General features: G+C 45.6%; 6 protein-coding genes and 1 non-coding gene across 7 annotated transcripts; 2 read left to right on the top strand and 5 right to left on the bottom strand.

Moving 5' to 3' along the window:
* Window positions 1-2859: 2859 nt before the first annotated feature.
* On the bottom strand, window positions 2860-2964 carry LRP88_02138. Its single transcript has one exon. It is a non-coding gene; the product is annotated as a tRNA-Leu (tRNA).
* Window positions 2965-9163: 6199 nt separating this feature from the next.
* LRP88_02137 (amino acid/polyamine transporter I) lies at window positions 9164-10684 on the bottom strand (the record flags this gene model as incomplete). The annotated part of the gene is made up of 1 exon (XM_083238808.1): window positions 9164-10684. One exon carries the CDS (start codon window positions 10682-10684, stop codon window positions 9164-9166), a length of 1521 nt encoding a protein of 506 aa, XP_083105403.1.
* A 1055-nt stretch (window positions 10685-11739) lies between these two features.
* LRP88_02136 (uncharacterized protein) lies at window positions 11740-12612 on the top strand (the record flags this gene model as incomplete). The annotated part of the gene is made up of 1 exon (XM_083238807.1): window positions 11740-12612. One exon carries the CDS (start codon window positions 11740-11742, stop codon window positions 12610-12612), a length of 873 nt encoding a protein of 290 aa, XP_083105402.1.
* Window positions 12613-14510: 1898 nt separating this feature from the next.
* LRP88_02135 (amino acid/polyamine transporter I) lies at window positions 14511-16085 on the bottom strand (the record flags this gene model as incomplete). The annotated part of the gene is made up of 1 exon (XM_083238806.1): window positions 14511-16085. One exon carries the CDS (start codon window positions 16083-16085, stop codon window positions 14511-14513), a length of 1575 nt encoding a protein of 524 aa, XP_083105401.1.
* Window positions 16086-18746: 2661 nt separating this feature from the next.
* Window positions 18747-20312, bottom strand: LRP88_02134 (NAD-dependent succinate-semialdehyde dehydrogenase; the record flags this gene model as incomplete). Its single annotated transcript, XM_083238805.1, has 2 exons — window positions 18747-20204; window positions 20274-20312. 2 exons carry the CDS (start codon window positions 20310-20312, stop codon window positions 18747-18749), a joined length of 1497 nt encoding a protein of 498 aa, XP_083105400.1.
* An 855-nt stretch (window positions 20313-21167) lies between these two features.
* On the top strand, window positions 21168-21947 carry LRP88_02133 (SDR family NAD(P)-dependent oxidoreductase; the record flags this gene model as incomplete). Its single annotated transcript, XM_083238804.1, has 1 exon — window positions 21168-21947. One exon carries the CDS (start codon window positions 21168-21170, stop codon window positions 21945-21947), a length of 780 nt encoding a protein of 259 aa, XP_083105399.1.
* A 586-nt stretch (window positions 21948-22533) lies between these two features.
* On the bottom strand, window positions 22534-23367 carry LRP88_02132 (acetoacetate decarboxylase-domain-containing protein; the record flags this gene model as incomplete). The annotated part of the gene is made up of 1 exon (XM_083238803.1): window positions 22534-23367. One exon carries the CDS (start codon window positions 23365-23367, stop codon window positions 22534-22536), a length of 834 nt encoding a protein of 277 aa, XP_083105398.1.
* Window positions 23368-27023: the final 3656 nt, after the last annotated feature.

Here is a 27023-nt window from a genome sequence, read left to right as displayed (position 1 = left end):
TTAGCGAGGTAATATTAGCCCGCACTTATAATAAATAACTAAATCACTTAGCCCTCTGCATTAATTACCTAAATTACTATAATCTATTCCTAGCTTCTAGGCTATATTAATTTTAGTTAACTATGCCTTTTTATACTAATAATAACTATTCCGCTTATAATTATACCTATAAGGAAGCTAGTTTTATTAAAGTTCTAAATATTATTTAATTAAATACTATAATATATATATATAGCAAGCTAAATAGCAAGTAAACTAAATAAAAAATCCCTTAACTTATATTATCTCTATTTAATTAATTAATTCTTAACCACCTAGTATATTATAATCTAATAAAGAGGCTAGAATCCTTCTTATACTTTAAGCCTATTAAAATATACTAAAACTAAGTCTTAGAGGTACCGCAAAGCTCTACTAAGTTAAGCATTTAATATTATTTAACCAATATAATAGCATCCAAGCCCGAGTTAATACTATTCCTAATTCACGCCGACTATCTAATCTAGAGGAATAGATTCTTATTCACTTTATTCTTAACCTAGATTCGCGAGGATTTCTCCCCTGGCTTTATAGTATAAAGGAAATAGCTAATTAATTACTTACTAACCGCGACGCGCCACTAGTTAGCGCGCATTAGGCTTTAAACTTTATTAGGCAATACCTAGACCTTAAGATGTATTTTTTTTAGAAGTATAACTACTAGAGAGCTAAGTATAAAGATCTAGCTATTATCTATAATTAATTTATACTTATAGTAAATATAATCGCGAAGTATAGTATTTAATTAGATAATTTCTATAATATTAATAAGACTAGCTTTATAATAAATATAATTTAAAGCGGAATAATTATTATAGGCATAGATAAGTATAAAGAGCTAAAATTAATATAGCCTAAAAACTAGGAATAAATTATAATTATTTAGGCAATTAATATAGATAACTAAGCGATCTCGCTATTTATTATTAGTGCTAGCTAATATTACCTCGCTAACTAGTACTAGGATAATAACCTCTTAGGCGATTAAGCTATTATAATAACTTAAAATAGCTAGATTAATAATAAGACTAGTCTTAAGTAGCTTAAGTATTTTAACTAATATATAGCTAAGTAATTAAATAGTTATTATTATTTTTTAATTTTTAATAGCTATAAAAGTTATTATTTAATTAAATTTAAGAGATATTATAAGAAAAAGAAAATTATTAGGCTTTATATATTACCTTATTTATCTTATATATTTTAGCCCCTTAATATTAAATACTTTAATATACTTAAAAATATTTATAATTAAGAAATAAAATATTTAATTAAATACTTTATAATTTATATTTTAAAGATTAAGTTCTTTTTAGCTTTTTATATTATATTTTAGGCTATTATAATAAAAAAGAATATTAAATTAGCCTTTAAAGGGGCTAGGCTTATTCCTCTTAACTTAGAAAGTATTATCTTAAAGCTTAATATATAGCTATAGACTCTAATACTAGCTAAGGAAGTAGCTAAACTATTAACCCCTTGGGTTTTAAAGACCCTAAAGATTATACTTAAGGCTTAATCTTAGTTAGATTACCTCGAGAGATAAGTTATAAGGCATAAAAATAGCTCCTTAAAGTTAATTCTAAAAGCTATATAGTTTTCTTTTAAGGGAATAAAGATAATTATATATAAGATTATCTTACTTAAGGCTAGGGTTAAAGAATTTAAATAAGTAAATAAGATACTAAGCTAGCGCTAAAGGGCAAAAAGGACTTAATTATAAAAAAGAGAGGTAATAATAATAAAGGAAAAAAGGTAAGTAATTAATTAGATAGATATAAATATATAGGTAGTAATAAAATTATTAAGAAGTAATAATTAAGGGAGGTTAGCGCGATTAAGGGTTTAGTATTATAGTATTTATAATAAGCCTAGTTATAATATAAAAATATATTAAGTAGTAATTAAGATATCTAGGGAAAAGTATAATAAGTAATTTTAATTAATTAAATAATTTATTATATTTTTATAATAATTTTTATCTTAAAGGTTAAAAAAAGTATTTAGTTCACTTACTATCTAGCTTGCTATATATATATATTACTTTATAATTATATTTACTATAAGCTAAAACTATTTTTAGATTTCCTTTAGATCTTTATACTTAGCCCTTTAGTAATTATATTTATAAAAAAAATATATTTTTAGCTTTTCTTATTACTTAATAAAGTTAAAAGCCTAGCGCTTACTAGTAGGTAGCGCATCGCAGTTAGCAAGTAGTTACTTACTTATTGCTTTAATAGCATATAGTCGCGGGGGAAAACCTCGCGTATCTAGGTCGAGAATAAATTAAACTATGATCTATTCCTCTAGATTAGACAGTCGGCGTGAATTTAGGATAATATCGCATCGGGATTAAATGCCCTGCTGGCGGCGATATAGCCGCTACTTATTAATCTTATATATCCCTGCAGCGCTTTAGATGCTTAGTTTTAGGTTATTTTAAAGGGCTTAAAGGGCAAAAAGCGTTCTAGCCTTAGTATTTAGGTCTAATATATTTACTAGTTAATAATTAATTAATTAAATAAAAAGTTAGGTATAGGAGGGAAAAGTGCGGCGCTCGCTTATCAATGGCGCTTACTTATTATATATATTATATTAATTAAATATATTTTATTTCTTTAATAAAATACATAAGTAATAACAGCTTTTAAAAATATTATTATTATATATTTTTAAGTAAAGAGCTTTAACTCAATATGTTTCTTTAATATATCTTATTGTCCTTTGGTCCACACCTCCCTAGGCACTGGATATCCCGCCCTCTAGCAAAAAAGAAGCTCCTTGAGCCAATTTAGCATCCAATGAGGACGTAATTAATGATGAGAGTGGGATTCGAACCCACGCCTATTTCTAGACTGCGAATCGTTGCTTGGTTCTTGTGGAACCTGAACACAGCGCCTTAGACCGCTCGGCCATCTCACCTTGCTTCTTGGACTTCGGCAAACATTTTGGGACCCATACCGAGACAAGCTGCTCGAGGGAAGCTGCTGAGCACATTCATTGTGAGCCCTCTACTCCCAATATCCTCTTGATAAACGGACACTCTCCCCCTTCTTATCCCTGACAATAAACTCGCCCTTTTGTACAAAGTTTTGTGGTATCCTTGTCAATGCTCTCCACAAATTCCTGGTACCCAGGCGAACCTCTAACTTAAGTAGTTGATACGATGCCGTATTGGTGAAAATCGAGAAGGGGTTGGATGTCGTTGTATGCGACATCCATATAGTTATCTGAAGCCCCGATAAAAAGGGGCAAGAAGTTGCCTTCTCTGCCCCGGCGCGTGCGTTATGCATTGGGTGAAGGAAGGGCGAACCAAGTCTTCGCTTCGTTCCATCTAGAGCGTGATTCTTCAAATTTTCCCATGACAGCCTGTTAACAAGGTTTTGATGCTATACGACAACCTCCAGTTTGAATCTTTGACCGTCTCATCAGCCTGGCGCACCTACCTACGTTTCCGGAACCCATATATTCCGTTCAAAAACCGATGATTGCAACCTCGAATCATGTCGCTTTTGGACTCTTCGGCTGTGGAAAAGCGTAATTCGTTTAGCTGCCTGTATAGCTTGAGAAGAAACTCTCTGGAATATGGTCGACTTGTGACTTAGACATGCTGGAAAATATCTACCTAAGATACTCATTCATTGAAAGTTGGTCGGGCACCGCATCCAATGTGAGCCTGCGGCGAGCAGTACGGGGTATTATTGGCATCAAAATGTGCTGGGTGAAAAGTGCAGGTGAGATCGGCAGAGCCGAGTCAATATAACACGTTACGTTAGAAGCTTGGTCGGTCTTCGTGTGTTGCTCGAGAACCAGAGAGAATCGGTCAGACACAATGCTATGATATGGCATCTATACGGGATCGTTCAACATCGAATGGCTTGTTAGTTTGTTTTGAATACCAACATTCCCGCATTATGACCCTCATCATATCTTGCTCTACTGACTCAGCTTCCATTCGGGGGTGTTTTCCAACGTTTTTGAATAGAGGGCACATGATAAACCGGTAGCTGCTCGTCGCCCTATGGAAGTGCCGGTAATCACAGCTCATGGAACATACATTCTATTACCTGTTCGGGGCGTAGATCAGCTTGTTGCACCCCTCCGGATTGGAAAATGGGCTTCATTCAGTCCTTAGACGTGCGAATGGATATGAAGGACAACCAGGAGACAGACATGATACTACTTCGCAATGCAGTGTATTCGACGGGATGGAGAAAACCTCTCAATTGGCTTGAGTGCCGATGCAGATCCGCTACTCTTGGTTGCTATTTCCGCAATCGTGTTTCATAGCCGCCCCTTGCGTCCTTTTCCAAAAGCTTGAGCCTACAATTGCATTCCCCACGGTGGCATCATTGACCCTCGAACTTATCCGGCGACTCCCTGGTTCATCTTTCTCCCTGTGTCACTGCCAGTACTCCCAACTCATCCCATCACATAATGTCAACGCCCTCGTAGGTGCGATTTCCTCAGATCATATTAGTTTGCATCAGACACTGGACCTTGATTGGGTTCTTTGTAGTGTAGGGCTAGCCTGTGACCGCAAAAATGGAGGCTTGTGGTTTTTTAAGGATGTTTTTTGGTAGGTGCAAGATGCTGACATGAACTTTTGCTGAGCTCTTCCTGGGTGATGGATGCCCTAGCCTATGCATTGGTGTTTGATGCCCATTCTCAATAGTACTACAAGCTAGGAAAATTGCCAATGGTTTCTCCTTGCTTAAAGAATACAAACCGGTGACGTGGTCACGTCTTCAGCAAGAGTTGGAATTTTAGAGATTGGACAAAGAGAGCCTGCAACGTGATCACCGACCTACTGGAGCCTTTGGATGAGGTAGGGTGCCACTATCACGACGAAAGATGCCCCTTATACGATGCCCTTAGTCTTCTAAGCTTGAAAAGAGAGGGAAGGGGTTGCTATACGCAGTATTACCCAAGTTGGCATCTACACACAATGGTCCACACAAAGTTCCAATCCCTCGCCGCCTCATCCCTCTCTTTACCCAAGGACTCCTCGCCTCCTGTCGCTGAAGGTTTTCCACCCAATGGTTGGCTCAGCTCGTGGCCAATAGTCCCGCAATGGCAAGGTGGTGCCCCATTGTAAGAACTACTCTGGGTTATTTTGCCAGCGTGAGAACACAACTACGCACAGAAACACAACAAGCCAAGACGGCACAGCTTCTCAGGCAGATGGATGGCAGGAGAATTGAGGCGCCCTAAGCTCTGTCCAATACAAACTAAAAGACTTTTGATTTGTGGTTAATGCGATTATTCTTGGAGACGTCATTGATGATGACAGTAAAAACAGGTAAAACCGGGAAACAGGTGATCAATTGAGAATAACAAGACTCATAAGCTAAGCTGCCCGACTAGACAGGGACTAGATCCTATCACCACGGAAATGATGTTCAAGTCTCTGCTCGTGGGCACAGAGATCCTTTCTAAGCGAGGGGTAGCCCGCGTGAAGTGCCCATTGTTGAGCCGGCTTGACAATAATCCCCTGCCCAGTCTTCCTAGCGAAGTCCGTTTCCCCTGGAAAAGGCATGTTTTACCCTTGTCACTGTTTCGTATATTTATCTTTTCTGCCAGGCTCCGCAAGTTCCTAGCGCAACGCCAAGGAGGTTGTTGGGCGGGAGACGAACATACCATATGGACTCACTTGGCGTGCACTTGTCATGACATTACATGCCAAGTTCAAGTGAAACAAATTAGAGGTGCCGCTTGTAAACATTCATTCGTTTTCTGCACTGCAGGTTATTATAGCCCATTTTCTAGCCAGGCTAGAGTCAAGCTATTGTGAGTACACTGTCACGTTGTGACACCTCTCCCGTGGCTCGGTACCATGAGGCCTAACGGAAAGTGCCCATAGATGGAGCAGAGCTCATGAACTGGCACCGGGAATTTCCGATGGTGCGTACCTGCGCTGCTCAGCTGGTGACAGTGAGAGGTTCTTGTTGCTCAAGTTCACAAAATGTTGTTTCTCTCGTATATCACCATGCTCCTTACTTGAATAGGTATTCAGAAATTCAATCAGGCGTTGGGAAACTGAGCGACATTTGGTGCGAATGCTTCGGCCCCGGGCTGTGGTCTTCTTTCTGGTTCAACGATTGATATAGTCAGAACCCAATTTCCAAAATCCGGGGCAGACCAGGCGTTGTGTTCGACAACTATAGAGAAGGGGGGTTTGCCGTTAGACCGTCTCGGCACCTATTGGCCATACACGGAGAACATGCAACGTCAATGGGCCTAGAAAGCTCAGTTTTAGGCGTTCGATTCCCAATTAATGGAAGTGGCGAAGGGAACCTAGAACCCGGAAAGGGGAAGGTGTTGGGTGCAAGGCAGATGCCACACAGAGACAAAGGGCGGTTCAAGACATGGCCATAGGCTACCACCAAGGACTGACTATTCTATGATCCTCCCGCATTGAGGTGCCTCATCCTCCATCGTTCACATGGTGGCCTTCCCTGTATGTCGGACTGGAAAATTTGATTTGCAACAACCTCTCACCTACCGTCCGCTCTCCCTACATCGTCGAGTCTATCTATTGTCAGCTTAGATTTTAACAGACGCGAGTTCTCTTTAAGTCTACCATAGATACGACATCTTTCCTCCAACGATTCATTCTCTCACGACACCCCCCACATTTGGTCTATTAGTGGCACCTACAGGAGGCCAGATCAACAAGGGCAGGCGGAGATTCAGCCCATCGTACCAACTGTCCCTGGACTGTCTACACCGTCGCTCTTATCAACAGCGGAAATGTGTAAATCTGTGAGAATTACGACTGACTTATACTATCACTCCAATGCAACCACTTGCGCGATGTCTATGTTTACGACAAAGAAAGCCTGCGCCTATACGGGGTATTCTCCTCTTCCAAGCAGGACTCGCGTACTAGTAGGTGCTCTCAGCATTTCTATCATGCCCGTTAAGCTTCCCTCAATGACACATGTTAACGTTGAATCGGGGCTCTGTCTCACCAATGACGGGCTGAATACGTACATGGTTGATGGCTGCATGCCTCCTATGGGATTTACTGCTCGCAGCACATTGAGACCTCAGGCTTTGGGTATGGAGCCTTTATTTTTTGAAATTACTAAGATATTGATTGAGATACTTTGATCCCCATTTTGGGTGGCATAAAGTGATAGAATAAATCTCGCAGCCCCTAAATCCACTCCAGCCTTCAAGTAAGCTGTGTTAGTTAATCTGTCACCAAACCCGAGATCCATAGCACTAACAAAATCCATAGTCTTATGTCTCTTCCCATTTCTACGCTTACATCCTAGAGACCGGTTGCGAGTATTCCTTCCTGCCTACCCATCAGTTCCCGACTGACTTGGTTAGATTCAGCCCTTAAGAGGGGCCAAATTCTATGTCTGCCAATTCTCTTTGGAATGCAGCCAATAAAAGAATAGCTACCACAACCAAGTGATTGTTAGTCTCAATGACGTCTCCGAAGGGAGTCATCGGGCACAATACGACCAAATCATGGGATACTCAGAACCAGCGGCATGGTCAAAGCTGCGTATAGTCAGAGAAAGAGAGATGAGTAGAGGCCGCTTCGAGCGGAGAGATAGGCAGCTACTGTCTTTTGGCGAGTAAAATTTCTTCCAGTCATGGAAGGGATTTGGATGAAAATAGCTTGTTTTGCTTCGGTGGCCAGATGGAAGTGGGTGAGAATCGTGCGGCCCTGCAAAGCCAAATTCTGTTGCTCTTATCCTGGAGTATGGTGGTTTCAAGAATAAGCTTCACTTGTTGTTTCTCACTCGTCATATTTCCTCGATTAGCTTGCTTATCAACCGTCGAGGGGTTGATAGGCCTCTAGGCCAAGATGAAGACGAAGGCACAATGGTTCTCGCACACACACACTTTGATGAGGGCTAGAATCCTGGGTGTAAGTTTGAGTAGGTATGTATGGAGTGGAATCGCTAGCCATTTCAGGACACTTGATAGTGAGGCGAAACTGACTAACCGTCCCCTTGTGGGCAATGCATTTTGGACTTTGATAGCTTTCTTTTATACGACGAACTGAAACAGCCTTTTTCACTTGGTCAAAGCCCAGCCCTAAGCCGATGTGCTCTCGTTGAGATTTACGGCCACCTAATCTGTCTGCCCTAATAGCGAGTGTCACCTTGTCCTCGTCATCTCTTACCCCTGTTCACTGCCCGCTGTCACCGCCGCCACCGCCGCCACCTCTCCTGGCTTTGTAACTATCTTCAGGCCGAATTCCTCACCTAATGATCAACATGCATTGTCTTCGTGGGAGCAGGCGACCTGCACAATACTTACCTAGCGCTCACTGAGCAGTCGCTGGAAGTTTCTGGCCTCTGATCAAAAGACACACTATGGTTTAATTCTCTTGGCGTACCTCTTGGTCCTTGCATATCATGCGAGACGCAGCCCGTCAGTCTACCATGCCAGATTCCGCAGAGACCCTTGAAAAGGTTATATATGTTCAATTGTAGTGTTCGTTTCGACTAGCCATTGACCAATCTTTGGTCCTTCTATAAGCCACTCAACGTTTCGTGCTTTGAATCGTCGAGACTCCGACGGCATACCTTCCCGAGTCCCCCTGGCTCCAGAGTGTTGTTAAACCCCCCTCATTGTGTCCTCTAGAAATCTCCTTACTGGACATGAGATGGTGCTGGATGATTGCATCGTATCATATTGAACTCAACTGGTCTACTTCGGTCTGGGATCCAGTTGATCAGAAGCGTGACGGGGTTCACGAAAGAGAGGGAGTAATCAACGTTGGTTCCCGATCTACTCCGACCTTCTGTGGCTCGGCAACTTTCTCCAAAGAGAGATTGTCGCAGGCTCTAGAGTGTGCAGTTGTCATATACGTACTAACCCAGTCCCGAAAGGCACCACTGATAAGTCTGTTAACGTTGAAGAAGGGCTTAGAAACAGGTTCCAGAGCAAAGCAGTGCAGTTTCAAGGGCGACGGGTGCGACGAAAAGTCCGTGATTATAACAACGGCAATATAGTCCAATATCAAGGGAAGGCAAGAAAGATGTACGGATACGAAATAACCACCACTAATGCTTAATCACTCGTACATGGTGCGTCTTCTAAAAGGATCTCCTACCCTTCAGGTACAGTGTTCCTTCATACCTCACCTAACTCAATCGTACATCTCAGGATCAGCTAGTTTGAACGCGTTTCTCCCGTGCGCAAACCAAAAGACCAGTGCATATACGCCGACAACCCCCAGAACCACAGATACATAATTCATCTCATCAGCGACGGCAGGGATATAATAAGGAAAACAGAAAAACACGAGGGCGGTCAAGGACCAGGCCAGAGTGAATAAATTGGTGAAGTATCCAAGGACAGGAAACCAGAAGGGGCCCGGTGCCACCTTGGATCGTCCAGAATAGAGCAGACATAAGACACTGGCTGAATAGGAAATGTACTGGAATAGGATACCACCCGCCACGAGTGAGTTGAAAGCCAGTTTCGAGGCCAGGTACAGACAGCCCAAGATGACGACCCAGAGATTGGACCACAGGTGGGCCCAAATGGGTGCGTCGTAAGGGGGCCTTGCGATGCGACTGATATAGCTATGAAAGGGAAACCCGCGGTCTCGGCTGAAAGACCAGGCCATTCGAGACTGCCAAGTATGGCAACCAATTACGGCCCCAAAGGCCGAGGCGGTAACGAACGCCTGCAGGGCGATAGCGGCTGCCTTGCTGTTGTAAATCTGGCGGAAGATCTCTAGCGAGGGAACGGTTGCTGAAAGGGCGGCATCGAGGTCCTGGACCGAGAAGGCAAACGCAAGGATAATAGGTAGCCCTGTACAGAAGCCCAATGCTACAGTGCACAAAAGGGCCTTGGGGATATTCTTGCGCGGTTGGGGAATCTCATCGGCAAGATGGGTGATGGCATCAAGGCAGGAAAATGACCATGCGCTTGGGTTTAAGCCGATCAGGAAAGCGATGCCGTTCGGCCAGCCGGAAATGTTGGAAATGTTGAGGAAGACCATATGAGCTCCCTGCTTATGTGAACCTCCCGCCAGGCAGGAGACAAAGACAGCGAACAGCATGGCGGGCGTGAAAATGAGTAGCGACCGGCTGACCCATGGCAGACTGTGCTCGAAGAAGTTGAATCCAAATGCCACCAGGTTAATGATCTGGTAGCCGACGAAGGTCACCCAGGGTTCAGGCTCGAACGACGGATGGGTCATGGAGATCATAGAAAGGATGATCTGGGCCACAACGAGGTTGACTGAAGCTGTGACGCAGAGACCACTGGCCCAGCTGACGATGCCAATCATGAATGACAAGAATCGACGGCATGACGGAGGCCCGAGTTTTCCGACCCAGTAGTATTGCCCTCCAGAATGGGGGAAGGCAGAGGCCAGCTCGCCAAGGCTAACAGCAATGCAGAGCCCCGAAAATGCCATTGCCAGGAAGCCCCAGAATAAGACCGGGGGGCCACCAAAAGGTAAGGCATTGCCAAGCCCGACTATCATGCCGACAGCTGTGTTCGTTATAGAATGCCCAAGACCCATGGCAGTCCAGATGGTGAATGGTTCGTCATGCATCCGTTGTGTATCAATGACCTGGCCTTCAGTAGGTTCGTCGACATGATTGCTACGTTCCAAGTCACGCTTGGATGTCGATGTCGTCGTGTCCCTGGGCATTGTCGGCATTGGTAGTCGTAGGAGTTAGCAAGTGGTGCGAAGGTGGAGAAGCGAAGATGGAAGACAGATCAACAAGATCAAGACACGTTGAGTCAAAGAGAACTGTTGGGGAGGAAGAGGATGGATGAGCAAGAGAGATGATAGCTGACAAGGTGAGATTGAGAGTGCCAAAGACGAGGTGAGGGCAAAGTTTTAAGTAGGCCGGGGGGCTGCTCGAGTGTTGGCCAGAAAGTGTCGGGCTGAAGATGCTGTTCAAGATACAGCTTGATCAAACGACAGGGGATAGGGGCGGCGAGTATGCGGTACCCCAGAGTTTGCAGGTGACCGTGACGAAGCAAGATACGAAGTATAGCTGAACCAGAAGCTCGGGTTAAAGGAGGGGAGACAGCATGCATGCTTGACTGCAAAGAGCTAAACTCCGAAGTATACTCTCCATAATCGACATATGTTAATGGTTATCAGCTATACCACTTCAGGCCAGAGTGCGAGGACGCCTTGGCTCCGGATCTTCCCCGCACGATACTGCGATATCTGCTGTAGATAAGATGATTCCCAGAATCACCCCGCGTTTCGGTGGGTCCGAGAAGGTTGGGGGTAATTTCCCGATTCAGGAGAACTGCGAGGTGCAGGCATCTGACTGGACAATCAATGCTGACCTTCGGCATCCATCTCCTTAGCTGCGCGAAGGCATCCAACTCGTACGAGACATCTCTCAATCAACGCACTGAAACTATCATGGAACATCAACAGGGCCACTAATTCTCGCATATCATCTATTAGCGCTCTAGCAGCGGGACGAGTACAGTTTGGGTGCCTGCACGTAGTCAAGGACATACCTACCCCGCCATGGAGGCTGGTTGTCGGCGATGGAGCAGCTAGCTACTGCACGTTTTCGGGACTGTAAAGGTTTTCTCGCAGCATCATGGGAAGGAGGTAGGACGAAGGTGGTCGACCAGACAAGATAAATACGGCCTCTTCCCGGCCCCCTCATATCATTTTCTCTCCGACTTGTACCCCCATTTCCATCGCCATCTTCGCAGTACCTCATCGCTGCCATGTCATTTGTCGCTACCCCCGAAGAGGTCGAGGCCTTCCAGCGCCTCTCTTCCGACCCTCGCTTCTCTCAAGAGCTCATTGCTCTCGACTTTACGACCACACCTGAGTTCGTTAAGAGCGTGCTGCCCCCCAACTTTGAACCTGGCGACTCGCCTACCGGCCATATCAGCGTCGGTACCTTTGAGAGCAAGCTCTGCGGCGAGTTTGACTGCGCCATGGTCTCGATAGACGTCAAGTTCAAGGGCCAAACCGGCACCTACCTGCTTGAGCTTATCGTCAGCGGCGACATGCCCGTCACCTGGGGCCGCGAGGTCTGGGGAGAGGTTAAGAAGACGGGCACTTGTAAGATCAGGCGGTCCGGCAACTACCGTTATGCCGTGGCCGAGCGCAACGGCATCCGCCTCATCGAGCTCCAGGGCGAGTTTGGCGACGACCAACCTCCTCGTGTACGAGAGAACACGGCCTATGAAATCAAAGCCTACCCTCACTCCATGGGCAAAGGGCTCCAGTGGGAGCCTAAGGTCAATCAGCTGAAGGTTGTCGAGTATGACACCCGCTGGTCTGTCGGGAGCGGCCGAATCACGGTCCGCGGGACTTCGTCTGATCCACTGCACAGCATCCCCATCAAGTCCATCAGCGATTTTGCCTATGTCTCCGGCCGCTCCGATTATACTGTTGTCGCCGACTACAACCTGGGCGTCACCGATGCCTACTTGCCCTACCTTGTCGGTCGTCACTATGACGACCTCCGAAATTTCAAGGTTGGAATTGAGTGGACATATATGGAGGACGAAGAGCACGACCCTGAGCCGACGCTGGTGCAGCGACTGAAGACGCCAGCGAAGAATGGAAGCAGCGGGGGCCTGCCCTGATCCCAGGGTTCGGAGGAGCAGGAGGACTCTCTGAAATAGATATCTATATCTTATTATTTGTCACGACCTGGCCAATTAATACACACACCTCGTTGCTATCTTACTAGGCACTATATAGTACCTACCTGCCGTATCTACGTACTGCATAGTCCGTCACCCTAACCCGAGCGCAAGACCGCGCCCAACCATCACCTCAAGCCAGGAGACCTGCTCACCCTGATCACGAAGTGACCAAATCTGTTCAATGAGACCTGCGCTCGTTGCATAGACCGGAATGCGTGAGACAGATACCAAGTGGGAACCTGAGCGCTTCACCAGAAGTCGCTGCTGCGTGAAAGCTGCTGGGAGTTCCGACCCTGCAATGAGCAATAGAGGGCCCATCCAGTTAATAACGGTGTCATTTTGTGGGAGATTTTTTATCGTGTCCATAATGCCAAGTACCTTCTCCATGAGTATCGAAGCGTCCACGGGGTCGATCGGAGTAGAGATGCGCTGGGCCTGATACAACATGATGTCGCCGATGTCCCTGTAGCCTTCCGCAAGTTGAAGGAGCCGGGGTTCATCAGGGCTCCCCGTTGGGGGTTCCCAGTCCAAGAGTTGTCGCCTCAAGTGTCGTTCATGATCGGACGAGCGGCCTTGTCCCTCAACCACCCGACGGTAGTAGTATCCGATCTCGATGAGGATGGGACACAGCGTCGTAGCGACTCCGGTGACGGGATGGACTGTGGTGCTGAATGGTGCCCGCCCGGCGGCGCGTAAAACTGCCTCGTCGGCTGGCAGCTGTTGTGAGGCGGGAACCAAATAGGATGAAAAGCACTCGCAGTATAAGAACAATCCGAGGATGTAAAACGCAAATGCGTCGGTAGGCTCCCCATCCAAGATAAGAGGCATTACCCTTCGAACGCCCATCAGGAACTCACCACCATAATCCCGACCTGAATGGTCCAACCAACTGGATGAAACGCAAAGAATGAGCGATGACAAGGTCAAGGTCCGCAGTAGAGTCTGTCGATTAGAACTGGCTGATTGTATGCGGGTGATCTCTCCCTGAAGAGATACAATAGCCAAGTTCCTCTGATTCAATGCGTAGCTGAGGCCATTCGAGGAAAAACCATGGCGATGAGCACTGGACACGCTCTGAATCGCGTGGCGTAGAGCTCTTGACCGCTGTAAATATCTTGCCAGGGGATACGACAGTGGATTTGTGGGAGGCGGGAACATGGCCATGATGAGGCAGGCTGTGTTGTACCAATATCGGAGCGTGTCATCTTCGAGGGCCGGCCCAGGAGTTGAGGAGTTGGTAGCTGTGATCCAAGGCCTTTCGATTTGCCAAGTGTCAAAGTGGAAGTTCCCCGTGCAAACCTCACCACGGGCAACGCATCGAGAGCAAGAGGGCTGCTGCTCATCGCACTTGACTTTTCGGCGTTTGCATTGCTCGCAGCCAGTACGCTTCTTTAAGGATCTGGACCCAGACCTGGATCCAGGGGGTGGGCGTAATCTCTTGCTCATTTGGAGATGGGGGAGTTGGACGGTCCAACTTGGACCTGAAGTGAGGGGCCTTGGCGCCTTGCACGACTTGGCACGGATTAACGTATTACCGCTCGCTCTAGACCTTATTGTAATGGTGTAAAGAGTGGTGGCCTACATAATATCACAACCCTCCTCCCCTCCCAAAAAGGTGTGCTCATGTGCTCGACCCCTTGGGCATTGAGCATACCATGTGATCCAAAAAAAAAAAAAAAAAAAAAAAAAAAGCTGAAAATAATGCTGGATTTTTACACCTCAGCATCTCCTCACGCATTGCCGATAGTAAGAGACCAAGGTTGACGAATGCCCGAATGTGACTTTTATTACGTTCATCAATTAAAACTGAGGTGCGTGCTTATAGCGTCGCTAACTTAGACAGCTGTTGCATCAATAACATCAAAGATGAACTGACCAGAACCACTAACAACCCAATAGACACCAACCACGAGCCCCCAGATACTAAACACGATAATGGAGTAATTCATGGTATCTCCAGTAACTGGCAGATAGATCGGAAATAGAGAGATAACACTGATGAAGATTCCCCAAGCTACTGCGATGATATTGAGCGAGTACCCAATCCATGACACCTTGCCAATATCAAAATAGCGGTCGGGCAGAATCGACCGGCCGCGACAGAGCAAAACTACAATAGGTGCAATGAAGACGAGCTGATATGAGATTGTGACACTGGACGCGATAGCATTCCAGGCCAAATCACCGGCCAAATAGAGGAGCCCTAGTAGCAATGTGGCCACGAACGAGGCCACCAAGGCACGAAGAGGGACGTCAATCTTGGGTTCTACATGTGCGAAGAAGGCCGAGAAGGGCACGCCCTGCTGCCGCGCCATGGCCCAAATGAGACGCGAGGAGGCCGTCATCACCTGCGACGCCACAAAGATAGCAAGCAGCACCATGATTGTCGTGGCCACGGCCAGTCCGGCTTTGAGGCCTATTGCATTGACGTAGAGCTGCAAGTACACTGCTCCGAGGGTAGTGTTGACCAGTTTGTCGAATCTCCCCATCGAGTACAACAGAAAGACGCCAAACCCGAACGACATGGCGGTGGATATCGCCACAGAGAGGGCCAGGACCAGCGGGATGGTCTTCTTAGGATTCTTAGTTTCTTCCGAAAGGTGCACTACTGCATCGAGGCCCGTAGCAGCGAATGTCGACTGGGTGAGCGAGAGGAGAAAGACCATGGCGTTGCTGGACCATCCGGTTTCGTTGATGAATGTCTTGAAAACGAAGTCGGCCGACTGAGGGTGGAAGTCAGACGCCCAGATGCCAACGGTCAAGAATAGCGAGACCATGAGCCACACCAGCGACGCGACGTTAAAGGCTGGGTAATACTTGGGTAAGATGTTGATGGGTATGTCAAGCAAGCAGATTGCCCAGTAGAGCAGAACGACCTGGTATCGCGGCCACTCGTACCCGTTGAGGAGAGTGACGAGCGCCGTCAGCGTCTGTGCCGCCGCAAAATTGGACGCCGCAGTTCCCGTCAGATACGCTAGGATGTTCATCCAGCCGGTCAGGTAGCTGAAAAGTGCACCGCTGCTTCGGTCCGTCATCTGGGTGATCCAGTATTGGGAGCCGCCCGCATGCGGCCATATCGAGGCTAGCTCCGACAGGCATAGGGCGGTGATTATCTGGAAGACGCCGACGATGAGGGCGCCGTAGACGAGAGCGACGGGCCCGCCCACGTAGACGAAGGTGCCAGCGATGACGAGGTAGTTGGACCACGAGGCCATGACGGAAAGCTGGTAGCCGAGGAGGGGCCAGAAGGTGAAACGCTTTTCGAGGGCCACGTCTTGCAAGAAGCTGGCGTCTTGGGAGATTCGGTGACTGGTTGAGCTTGCACGCTTCGTGGGTTTGGCGCCCAAGGTGTCGTCCTTGGGAACATGGCCCTGCTCAGAGGCGGCGTTGGACAGAGAAGAATGGTTCATGTCTAGTGGAAAGATAATTGTGAGAGTCTGGATGGAGCGAGACGAGATGATTGAGAGTGGTTGTTGTAAGGAAAATTGTGGGTAGTTATGATGAATTCTCTCTTTGGTTCTCTATGCCGTTTAACCGGAACTGGCGAGGCAGATATCAAGCGGAGGCAGCTTGGATGAGCATTATCAGGGGGGGTGGATTGCTTCCTCGCACTTCGTCTTAAATGGGTTAGTATGGGGGACATGCACCCGCTCGCTTGGGACTACGGGGTCAAGTGACAAGACAACGGGGTGGAATGTTACCTACCCCAGATTGATAATGGATTAGTTAGAGATTTGGATCTACAGTATTACAGTAAAGCACCTATCTACTTATCTACCACAGCTTGAACCCCACACTGTTCGCACTTCATCTTGAAAGGGAACTGCCGCGCGGAATCTGGATGTCAATGCAAGTTATGAGGCGAGTCAGATGGAGAAGAAGGTAGAAGCGAGCTCCCGATGGTTCATTTATTAGCCCCTTGTAGCAGGCCACCCTGAATGAATTCCCGGGACCACATTTTCTGGGGACCCCGCACTGGGGAATTCCTAGTCATGTGTTTGATTTGCTGGTATGGAACTTCAAGGCAAAATCCGAGCCCACCCAAATTGCGTCCCCAAATCAGGGGCCTGTACCGTTTCAGGCAAGATAAATGAGAGTAGAGAGTTATCTTGTACATTGCTTAGTTTGTCTTCTAAACTGGGTTAAGTTAAAGGGCTGGAAGATCTGAGTCAAGCGGGAGTCAACACGCATCCAGTTGTAATTATACCCTCCTAGCTGTTAGTATGGCGAAATACGGAATCACTCGTACAAAGTCAGACAGTTCAACCTCCCATCATGAAACAAATTGGATAAATCGATTCCTTTCACGCCTCTTTGTTTGGCAAAACAAGGATATCTTTTCAATCCTGTCCTTGCACATTCATTCTTCGTTCTGCCTCCCAAAGACTATGCGCCAGTCTTCTCAACTACCTACTTTATCTCCTTCTCTACCCAATCATTCGACATACCGAGTTCCCTTGAGCGCGTCTATGAGCCGGGAATCGTCGACCCAGGTGTCCCTCGCCCAAATCCCACCCAGTCTTACTGGCAGACAGAACCACGCCCACTGGCCGAGCACCAGTCGCCCTGGCCAACTAGCGCCGTGGACGACATCATCATTGGTTCTGGTGTGACTGGGACAAACCTGGCCCACAACTTGGTGGCAAAGCGTCCCGGATTTAAGGTAGTCGTTGTCGACTCCCGCAGCCTCTGCTCGGGTGCGACTAGCTGCGACGGTGGACATATCAAGATAGCAACTTTTGCTATCCGGGAAGACCGCAAGAGACTTTATGGTATCGAGGAGGCCACCTATCTCACCGCCTTCAAGCACAGTCATCTAGACGCTATGATCGGTGCTGTAAGGCAATGAAGGAATCGACTGCGACCCCACACATACTCAAGGCTTAGATGCCTACTTTGACCAGAAGGCTTTTGATAAGGCATGCCTAGTCCTCGATGACATACGCGCCTCTGCGCCTCAACTCGCGAAACGATATCATGTATACACCGATAGAAACTACCTATAGAGCGCCCCGAAGCTATCCCACCGATGCGTAGGCGCCATCGGTAGTTCCGCCGCGTCTGTCTGGCCGTATAAGCTCGTTACTGGAATGATTGCCCGCCTGATAGAGACTGGAAAGGTTAATGTCCAGACAGGCACCACGGTCCAGTCAATCGATGACGTTGCCGGGGAGGAGTTTGCCCTCGTCCACACTAGCCGTGGTGTAATCTACGCTCACAAAATAGTGGATGCCGCAAACGGGTATATTGGCCATCTCTTGCCAGAAATACGGCCTTTCATCTCGTCCGTCTGAGGTAATGTGGTGCACTACGGGCCCATTGATTGACAACAGCAAGGCGGAAACTCATTAGCACCGGGCTTCAAGAGTTGATATTCTTTCTGGCTGCGCTATACCCCCAAGGAATACGGCTATTTGATCCAACGTCAGAAAGGCGATGTTGTGGTCGACCATGTCAATTGCGGTCGTCGCACCTCTGGGGACTATATCAAGACCGATATGCTGCCCCTAGCTCATCTACGTGGATGTTCACGAGGTCGCCGCTCAGCCATCACCTACAGCCCCCGCCGCCGTCTGACACGTCTGATCTGGCATTCTAGGATTCACTGAAGACACATCGCCCCTCGTTGGCTCACTCCCATTTCCCGGCCGCAGTAATCAGTGGGTATGTGGTGGTTTCCATGCATCGGTTTGACCAAGGCTTTCCGTACGGCCGAGATGACGTCCTACCTATTATTGGGTGAGAACGTACCTCAGGAGCATCCCCGGTCGATGTTGTTAGATGAGGAACGTCTTCGTCGCCGGAGGAAATCTGTGGACTAGCACAGTCGCGCATTGATAGCGAAGTTGTAAGACGAGTAAAGCAAGATGTGTATGTAGTCGGATAACCTAGTTCGAGAGGGAAATAAAATGAAGGTAGAGAAGCCGATAGTGACGAGAAATTGATGGTTTTTTTGTCTTAGTCGTACAGATTTTAATACTATCAGAGTTTATGGCTTGTTTACGCAGCGTAGTAGGACTGAGAATCGATTTTTGACTTTACATAGGTATTCATTACAAAGGATCCTGAGCCTATTTTGTTCCCACCACCACCGTCTTCAAGACCGTGTAATCCTCCACACCATATTTGGACCCTTCCCTCCCAAACCCAGACTCTCTTACACCCCCGAATGGTACTGCGGCATCGCTGATAACACCGGTGTTAACTCCCACCATACCAACATCTAGAGCCTCGGACACGCGGTGAATTCGATCCACGTCACGACTGAAAACGTAACCCGCAAGACCCACCTGGGTGTCGTTGGCTAGTTCAAGCACCTCCTCCTCGGTAGAGAATGAGTATATCCCCGCCACGGGACCAAATGTCTCCTCTCGAAACATTTGCATATTGGGCTTCATCCCTTTGAGCACAGTAGGAGCAAAAAAGGTAGGCCCTAGGTGCGGCAGCCTCGTTCCGCCAACTATCACCTCGGCGCCTTTGGCCACCGCGTCCTGGACGTGAATTTCCATCTTTTCCATGGCACGAATGCTAATGGCTGGACCATGTGTCACTCCTTGGCCAAAACCATGCCCTACTTTGAACTTGGCCACTGCCTTGGAAAATTCTCTGACAAAAGTATCATGGATACCCTCTTGGACAAAGATGCGATTCGCCGCTACACAGGTCTGGCCAGATCCCCGGAATTTGGCCGCCAATGCCCCTGCTACTGCATCATCAAGGTCGGGACAGTCATCAAAGACGATGAAAGGCGAGTTTCCGCCAAGCTCCATAGACAACTTCTTCAACGTTCCCGAAGACTGCATCATCAAAATCTTGCCGACGGCCGTGCTCCCGGTAAATGACACCTTTTTGATCTTTGGATGTGTCGTAAGAAGCATGCCAATGACAACGGTGTTCTCCAAGGCTGTGATGACGTTGATTACACCAGGTGGTATACCAGCGCGGTGAGCCAGCTCAACGAGAGCGTTGGCCGTGAATGGTGTCTCCCCAGCGGTCTTGAGCACGACTGTACAACCAGCAGCCAGAGCGGGAGCGACTTTGCGCGTCACCATGGCGGCCGGGAAGTTCCAAGGGGTGATGAGCCCACAGACGCCGACGGGCTGCCGGACGCTTGCGATGCGCCTCCCAGTGTACGAAGAAGGAATTACTGTCCCATAAATGCGTGGCGCTTCCTCAGCAAACCATTCAACATAGCTTGCTGCATAGGCAACTTCGGCTTGCGCATCGCATAGCGCTTTGCCGCTCTCCCACGTAATCAAGGCCGCTAGGTCGTCGGCGTGCTTCTCGATTTCAGACAGCCATTGGCGCAACAAGTGAGCATGATGGCGGCCATTTGTCGCTCGAAAGAGAGGAAAAGCGGCATCAGCGGCATGAATCGCTTGCTCTGCCTCTTCAAAGGTGAGATCGGGACAGCTGCCTACGCGGACATTGGCGGCAGGATCGAGGACATCGAATGTGTTGCCATGGCCCGAGGTAATAAATTTACCGTTGATGTATGCTCGCTCGATGAGTAGAGAAGGGTCTTTGAGCTAATGCGTTGCATTGTCTATTAGTAACCTCTTCTGAGGAAATTTGCAGGGTATAGATACAGCACGTACAGGAGGGAGCTGATAATCCAGATTTTGAGAGAGTGTCATGTCTTGACTATATCCCTCACAGGGTTGAGATTATCGGCGCCGCGACTGCCTGTTGTTTCGAGTTTGGGACTTCTGAAGTGTTATACGCGGTTTAATCCTCAACAAATGTCTTGCAGAATGATTCTTCTGCGATGATTGAATTCCACCGGCATCGGTTGCATCCAGATTGTTGTTCAGCACTTAACACAACTCACATCGAATTCAAAGCACTGACCTAACCTCCTCCGGCGGCTATGCGAGCATCCACCGGTTGGCACTCATTTCAGCTTCTACTTTTGTCCTGGTGTATCTATCATGACGCCGTAGTCAGTTGTTTGAGGGCACCGCTTTGGGGTGTTGTGCGGGGGAAACTAAGCTAACTGCAAAGAGACGAAATGCGAGGCTTTGAAGATACAGCGCAGATAAGGGGTGCCACTTCGAACCCTCCATAATTGCTATCCGGACACCGGAGTTTCAGGGCTCCGTACAATCCAGATGTTCTCTTGACTTGCCTCAGAAACACAAAGGAAAGGGGAAGACCGTGGCCACAGCCACACAAGCCTTGGTGAGGGTCAATGTCTATTTTTGCTTCGAGACAGAATGCCAGATGAAACTTGAGTGATATTGCAAGCAGACGACGTTACAACTGGCATCTAACTCACATTTCAGCCAAACCGAGGAAAAACTGGTTAGTCTCTACGCTGACGAATGTTCTGTTACGACGGACGCTTTTGTGCTCTTATATAAAGCTAAACATCCGCCCTCTTGTTCTCCGGCACATCTTTAGACAAGCAAGTCCTACATCTTTACAGCAGTCTAGCTTTGATCGCAGGGTGAACCGCGGCACTCATTCTCATCCACCCATCTTCCACCAACATGAGCCGAGAATATGATGGCAAGGTCGCGCTCGTGACCGGAGGCGCCAGTGGCATGGGCCTCGCCACAGCCCGCCTCCTTGCCTCCCGGGGTGCTGCCGTTGCACTACTCGATCGCAAAGACGGAACGTCGCAAGCTCAGACTCTGGCTGATGAGTTCAAATCAAAAGCCACCTACGTTAAAGTCGACATAACCGACTTGAGCGCCGTGGAGAAAGCCGTCAACGACGTTGTATCCTGGGGTGGCCGCCTCGACTACGCCGTCAACGCTGCAGGCATTTTCCTCGACACCGGCCGTCTCGCCGATGTAACCCTATCTGAATTCACACAGACCATCAATGTCAACCTAGGTGGTACTTGGAATAGCATGCGGGAGGAGATCCGAACTTTCCAACGCTTAAAGATCAAAAGATCTATTGTCAACATCACATCTGACGCTAGCACTGTTGCAACGGCGAATTGCTCAGCCTACGTTGCCTCCAAGCACGCCCTTGTCGGTCTCACCAAGACGGCGGCCCTTGAGTACGCGCGCGAGGGCATCCGTGTCAACTCTGTCGCCCCCGGCGACGTCGCTACGCTAATGCTGGCAGACTTCGGCACTGATACTGGCCTTGATGTTGATATCCTTGGATCCAAGCACCCTATTGGCCGAATTGGAAGGCCTGAGGAGATTGCTGAGCTGATCTGCTTCCTGCTCTCGGACCGGGCCCAGTTCATGGTGGGCTCGAATGTCGCGATTGATGGCGGTAACACGACCTCGGGCTACTACACTCTCGATTAGTGAGGCTACCTTAGTCAGTAGGGTCTTGGAGTTGGTCAACTATGTCCGGCTCATAATACAGACGATAGTTAATATACCAGGCCCATTGTCAAGATGATGGAATTGCACGATTAGCTTAGGAAATCTGCACTATATACGAAGTAAATGACAAAGAGTACTCACATCAAAGCCCCCCACCTCCCTTGCTTCTTTGTAATGAAGCAATACTGCGAGATTAGACGGTATTGTTGAAAGGTCTAAGTTACATTCCACATCTCAGCCACCCGCAGATCGGACGATCTTAGCCATACGGTCTCATCACCTTCAAACTCTTCTTCAGCATTCATCGTCCGCTTGGTCGAGAGGATCCAGCGTACCGTTAGCACTATGGCATAGATTCCAAGTACCGCAACAAAATAGTTCATGTTGAGGGCCGTGAATTGAAGGTGTAGCTACTGTAGGCTGCATGCAGGCTCGGCTGAGAACTATGGTTATCACGAGATGGAACAATCGTTTAAGATATCCGTTATTTATTGAGTCTATTCACTATTTCCAAGGAGCTCTCCATCGAACAGTCGATCTCCCCATTTAGAGTCGTAAACCTTCGCTAGCAGGTCTTGGCAATGGCGAGCTTTTCCGCCTTCGCTCTCGCTGACGCCCTGGGCCAGTTATCAAAGAATCGCCCGTAGACGTAAGGCCTGTAGTCCACAGATGGGTCCAGTGGGATTTCCCTGACGAGCCGAGTGTTCATTCCATATCCAGAGGCCCAGCCTGAGTTGACCTCCTTCACAGGGACTGTGTGCAGGGGGTCATCCTCCGTTCCGAGGAGAATCAACGATGTCTGGCCCTGCATCGCCTCCTGGGAGGTGTAGGTGCGCTGGGTGACCTCAAACTCGACCAGGACAGGATCGGTCTGGAAACCGCCGGAGGCACGCATGGGGGCTTTGATCTCGAAGAAGGTCGACAGCTTGGGTTCCGGAGAAGGAGTGAACTCCGGGGCACCGAGGACAGCGTCAACCTGCATGTGAGCGCCCTTGCGCTGAGCCGTACCACAGACCTTGTGGTGGTTGCCCATCAAATGAATCTCGCCGAGCTTCTTGGGCATGGACCAAACCTCACGGCCTGTGACAAGAGACTGGTCACGATTGACGAAAACAGAGAGCGTGTAGCTTCCGGGTGTTCCATTGTGGATGACATCCAAGGAGAGCACGCCAGCTTCCTCGTCCTCTCCAGTGCGTTCGCCATCGATTTCCTCCACGTTTGTGCATATGTAGACTGTGCCAGTCGGGGGGTTGGGGACGTCAAAACAGGGCGGCAGTACATCTCGAGCAAACTCGTGAGTGGTGGTAAAAGTGACGCCAATAGCATGGTTCATGGATGTCACATGCTCGTAGAAGATGTCATAGGCCTTGACCTCATCATCGGTCCAAACGTAACCCATGTTGATAGTGGTAAAGGGCGGATCACAGGTAGTAAAGATAAGGGCAACAAGTGGTGTTTCAATATAATCTTGGAAAACTCCTAGGGAAGCTTCTATAGCCTTAATGTTAACCTTTTTATGTACGACCTGGATTGGATGCTGTGAGTGAAGGTTAAGACGGGCGCCACGGCTCGGCAGTTATCTAACCATTTTCGTCAAGAGTCCGAATATTGTAGATATGCACTGCGTCGAACGATTTACTAACGACGCGGGGTAATGCCGGTCTAACCAGACTTGACCAAAGTGCGAAAACTCAGGAGAAAAGGCGCTTAGGAGGGCTACAACGTGATTTACCATCCTTCTACGCACCCCCCCTTCTACTCAAAAGACAACACTCCTGAGGGCCTACCGTATCTTGCTCCAATAGCCCTTACTGAAGTGATATAACGTACATGATAAGCATGCGTCGCATGCAAGTATGCGTCGCACTTTTCTTATACCTTTAAGATAGAAATCGCAATAAAAATACTATAAACTATTTTATTAATTAAAATTACTTACTATATTCTTCCCTAGATATCTTAATTACTACCTAATATATTCTTATATTATAACTAGGCTTATTATAAATACTATAATATTAAACTCTTAGTCGCGCTGACCTCCCTTAATTATTACTCCTTAATAATTTAGCTACTACCTATATATTAATATTTATTTAATTAATTACTTATCTTCCTTTTTTTATTATTATTACCCCTCTTTTTTATAATTAAGTCCTTTTTACTCTTTAGCGCTAGCTTAATATCTTATTTACCTATTTAAGTTCTTTAACCCTAGCCTTAAGTAAGGCAACCTTATATATAATTATTTTTATTTTCTTAAAAGAAGACTATATAGCTTTTTATAACTAACTCTAGGGAGCTATTTTTATATTTTTTTATTTACTTCTTAAGGTAATCTAACTAAGATTAAGCTTTAAGTATAATTTTTAAGGTCTTTAAAACCTAAGGGGTTAATAGTTTAGCTACCTCCTTAGGTAGTATTAAAGTCTATAGCTATATATTAAGCTTTAAGACTATACTTTTTAGGTTAAGAGGAATAAGCCTAGCTCCTCTAAAGGCTAACTTAATATTTTTTTTTATTATAATAGCCTAAAATATAATATAAAAAGCTAAAAAAAATTTAATTTTTAAAATATAAGTTATAAAATATTTAATTAAAAGTTTTATTTCTTTATTATAAGTATTTTTAAGTATATTAAAGTACTTAATATTAAGTAATTAAAATAAATAAAATAAATAAAATAATATATAAAGCTTAATAATTTTATTTTTCTTATAATATCTCTTAAATTTAATAAAATAATAACTTTTATAGCTATTAAGAATTAAAAGATAATAGTAATTATTTAATTACTTAGCTATATATTAATTAAAATACTTTAGCTACTTAAGCCTAGTCTTATTATTAGTCTAGCTATTTTAAGTTATTATAATAACCTAATTACCTAGGAGGTTACTATCCCAGTACTAGTTAGTAAGGTAATATTAGCCCGCACTAATAATAAACAGCGGGATTACTTAGCTATCCGCATTAATTGCCTAAATAACTATAATCCATTCTTAGTTTCTAGGCTATATTAATTTTAGCTTTCTATGCCTTTTTATACCTATAATAACTATTCCGCTTTGAATTATACCTATTATAAAGCTAGTCTTATTAATATTATAAATATTATTTAATTAGATATTATACTTTATAATTATATTTATTATAAGTATAAACTAGTTATAGATAATAACTAGATCTTCGCACTTAGCTCTCTAGTAGTTATATTTATAAAAAAAACATATCTTAATCTCTAGGTATTGCTTAACGAAGTTTAAAGCCCAACGCGTGCCAACTGGCAGCGCGTCGCAGTCAGCAAGTAATTAATTAGCTATTTCTTTAATACCACGAAGCCGAGGGGGAAATCCTCGTGAATCTAGGTTAAGAATAAACTAAATAATGATCTATTCCTCTAAATTAGATAGTCGACGCGATTTATTAATAATATCGCGTCGAGATTAGATCCCTTTATAGCGATTAATAAGAGTATTGCGATTAACCTTATAGATCTTTATAGCCTATTAGAAGCTAAGTTTTAGTTGATTTTGATAAGCCTGAAGGGCAAGAAGCATTCTAGCCTTATAATTAGTAGATAATATGCTAGGTGGTTGAGAATCAATTGATTAAATCGAGAAGATGTTAGGTGAGGGATTTTTGGCCAACTCGCTTACCTGGCCAGCTCGCTTATTATATATATTACCTATAGTTATAATAATTTAACTTTTATTTTAACTAGAGGATTAGCTAAGTGCTCTCTTTTAATAATAAGATACCCTTTATAATAGATAATAATTTAAGATATAATATAAGATCTTAAACTTTTATTAAAGAAATTAGAGAAGTTAGATAGAGATAAATATAAGATACCTCTTTACCCCTAGGAATAAAATATAAATATAAGAAAGGATAGAAATAATAATAATAAAAGATAATTATATAAGTTATATAATAACTCTAAGAACTTAAATAAGATCTAGCCCTATAAAAGAAACTATAAGATAACCTAGAAAAAGAAAAAAAATAACTTAAAAACATTTTATAATAATATTATATCTATAAGAAACTCTTTATAAAAAAACTTAAAATAAGTCTACTTAAATATAACATACTTAATAAGCATACAGATTAGACAAGCATGCGAATCAAAAATCCCTTATCCTATAACATTTCCATTTAATTAATTAATTCTTAACCACCTAATATGCCATAGTTAAATAAAGAGGCTAATATCCTTCTTACGCTCTAGGCCTATTAAAATAACCTAAAATTAAGTCTCTAATGCGCCGCAAAGGTCTATAAAATCTCTTATATTACTCTCTATCGCCGATAGCATAGCATATCTACGCGTTGCGATTAAATCCCTAAATCACGCAAACTATCTAATCTAGAGGAATAGATTATTATCTAATTTATTCTTAACCTAGATTTACGAGGATTTCCCCCGTGACTACGTGGTATTAAAGAAATGGCCAACTGATTGCTCGCCGACCGCAACGCGCTACCCGTCGGCAAGCGCTAGGCTAGAAACTTTATTAAGCGATACCTAGAGCTCAAGACGCGTTTTTTTTATAAATATAACTATTAGAGGGCTAAATATAAAGATCTAACTATTATTCGCAATTAGTTTAGGCTTATTAAGAATATAATCGCGAAATATAGTATCTAATTAGAAGATATCTATAACTTTAATGAGACTAGCTTTATAATAGGCTTAATTCAGAGCGGGATGGTCGTCATAGGCGCAGAAAGGCATAGAAGACCGAAATTAGTGTAGCCTAGAGACCGGGAATGGGTTACAGTCATTCAGGCGATCAATGCGGAAGGCCGGGCTATCCAGCTGTTTATCGTAGTTACGGGCTAATATCACCTCGCCAATTAATACCAAGAAAGCAACCTCCCGGGCGATTAGGCTATTGCGACGTCTCAAAATGGCTGGACTAATAACGAGATAGGTCTCAAGTGGCTAAAGCACTTTAATTAGCACACAACCAACCGATCAACTAGTCCCTATCGTCTTCTAATCCTCGATGGCCATAAAAGTCACCACTTAGCCGACTTTGAGATAT

The sequence above is a fragment of the Fusarium phalaenopsidis genome (assembly GCF_050370095.1).
Source record: "Fusarium phalaenopsidis strain FUZ10S chromosome Unknown contig_32284, whole genome shotgun sequence".
Classification (NCBI taxonomy): domain Eukaryota; kingdom Fungi; phylum Ascomycota; class Sordariomycetes; order Hypocreales; family Nectriaceae; genus Fusarium; species Fusarium phalaenopsidis.
This window is presented reverse-complemented; position numbering and strand designations above follow the sequence as displayed.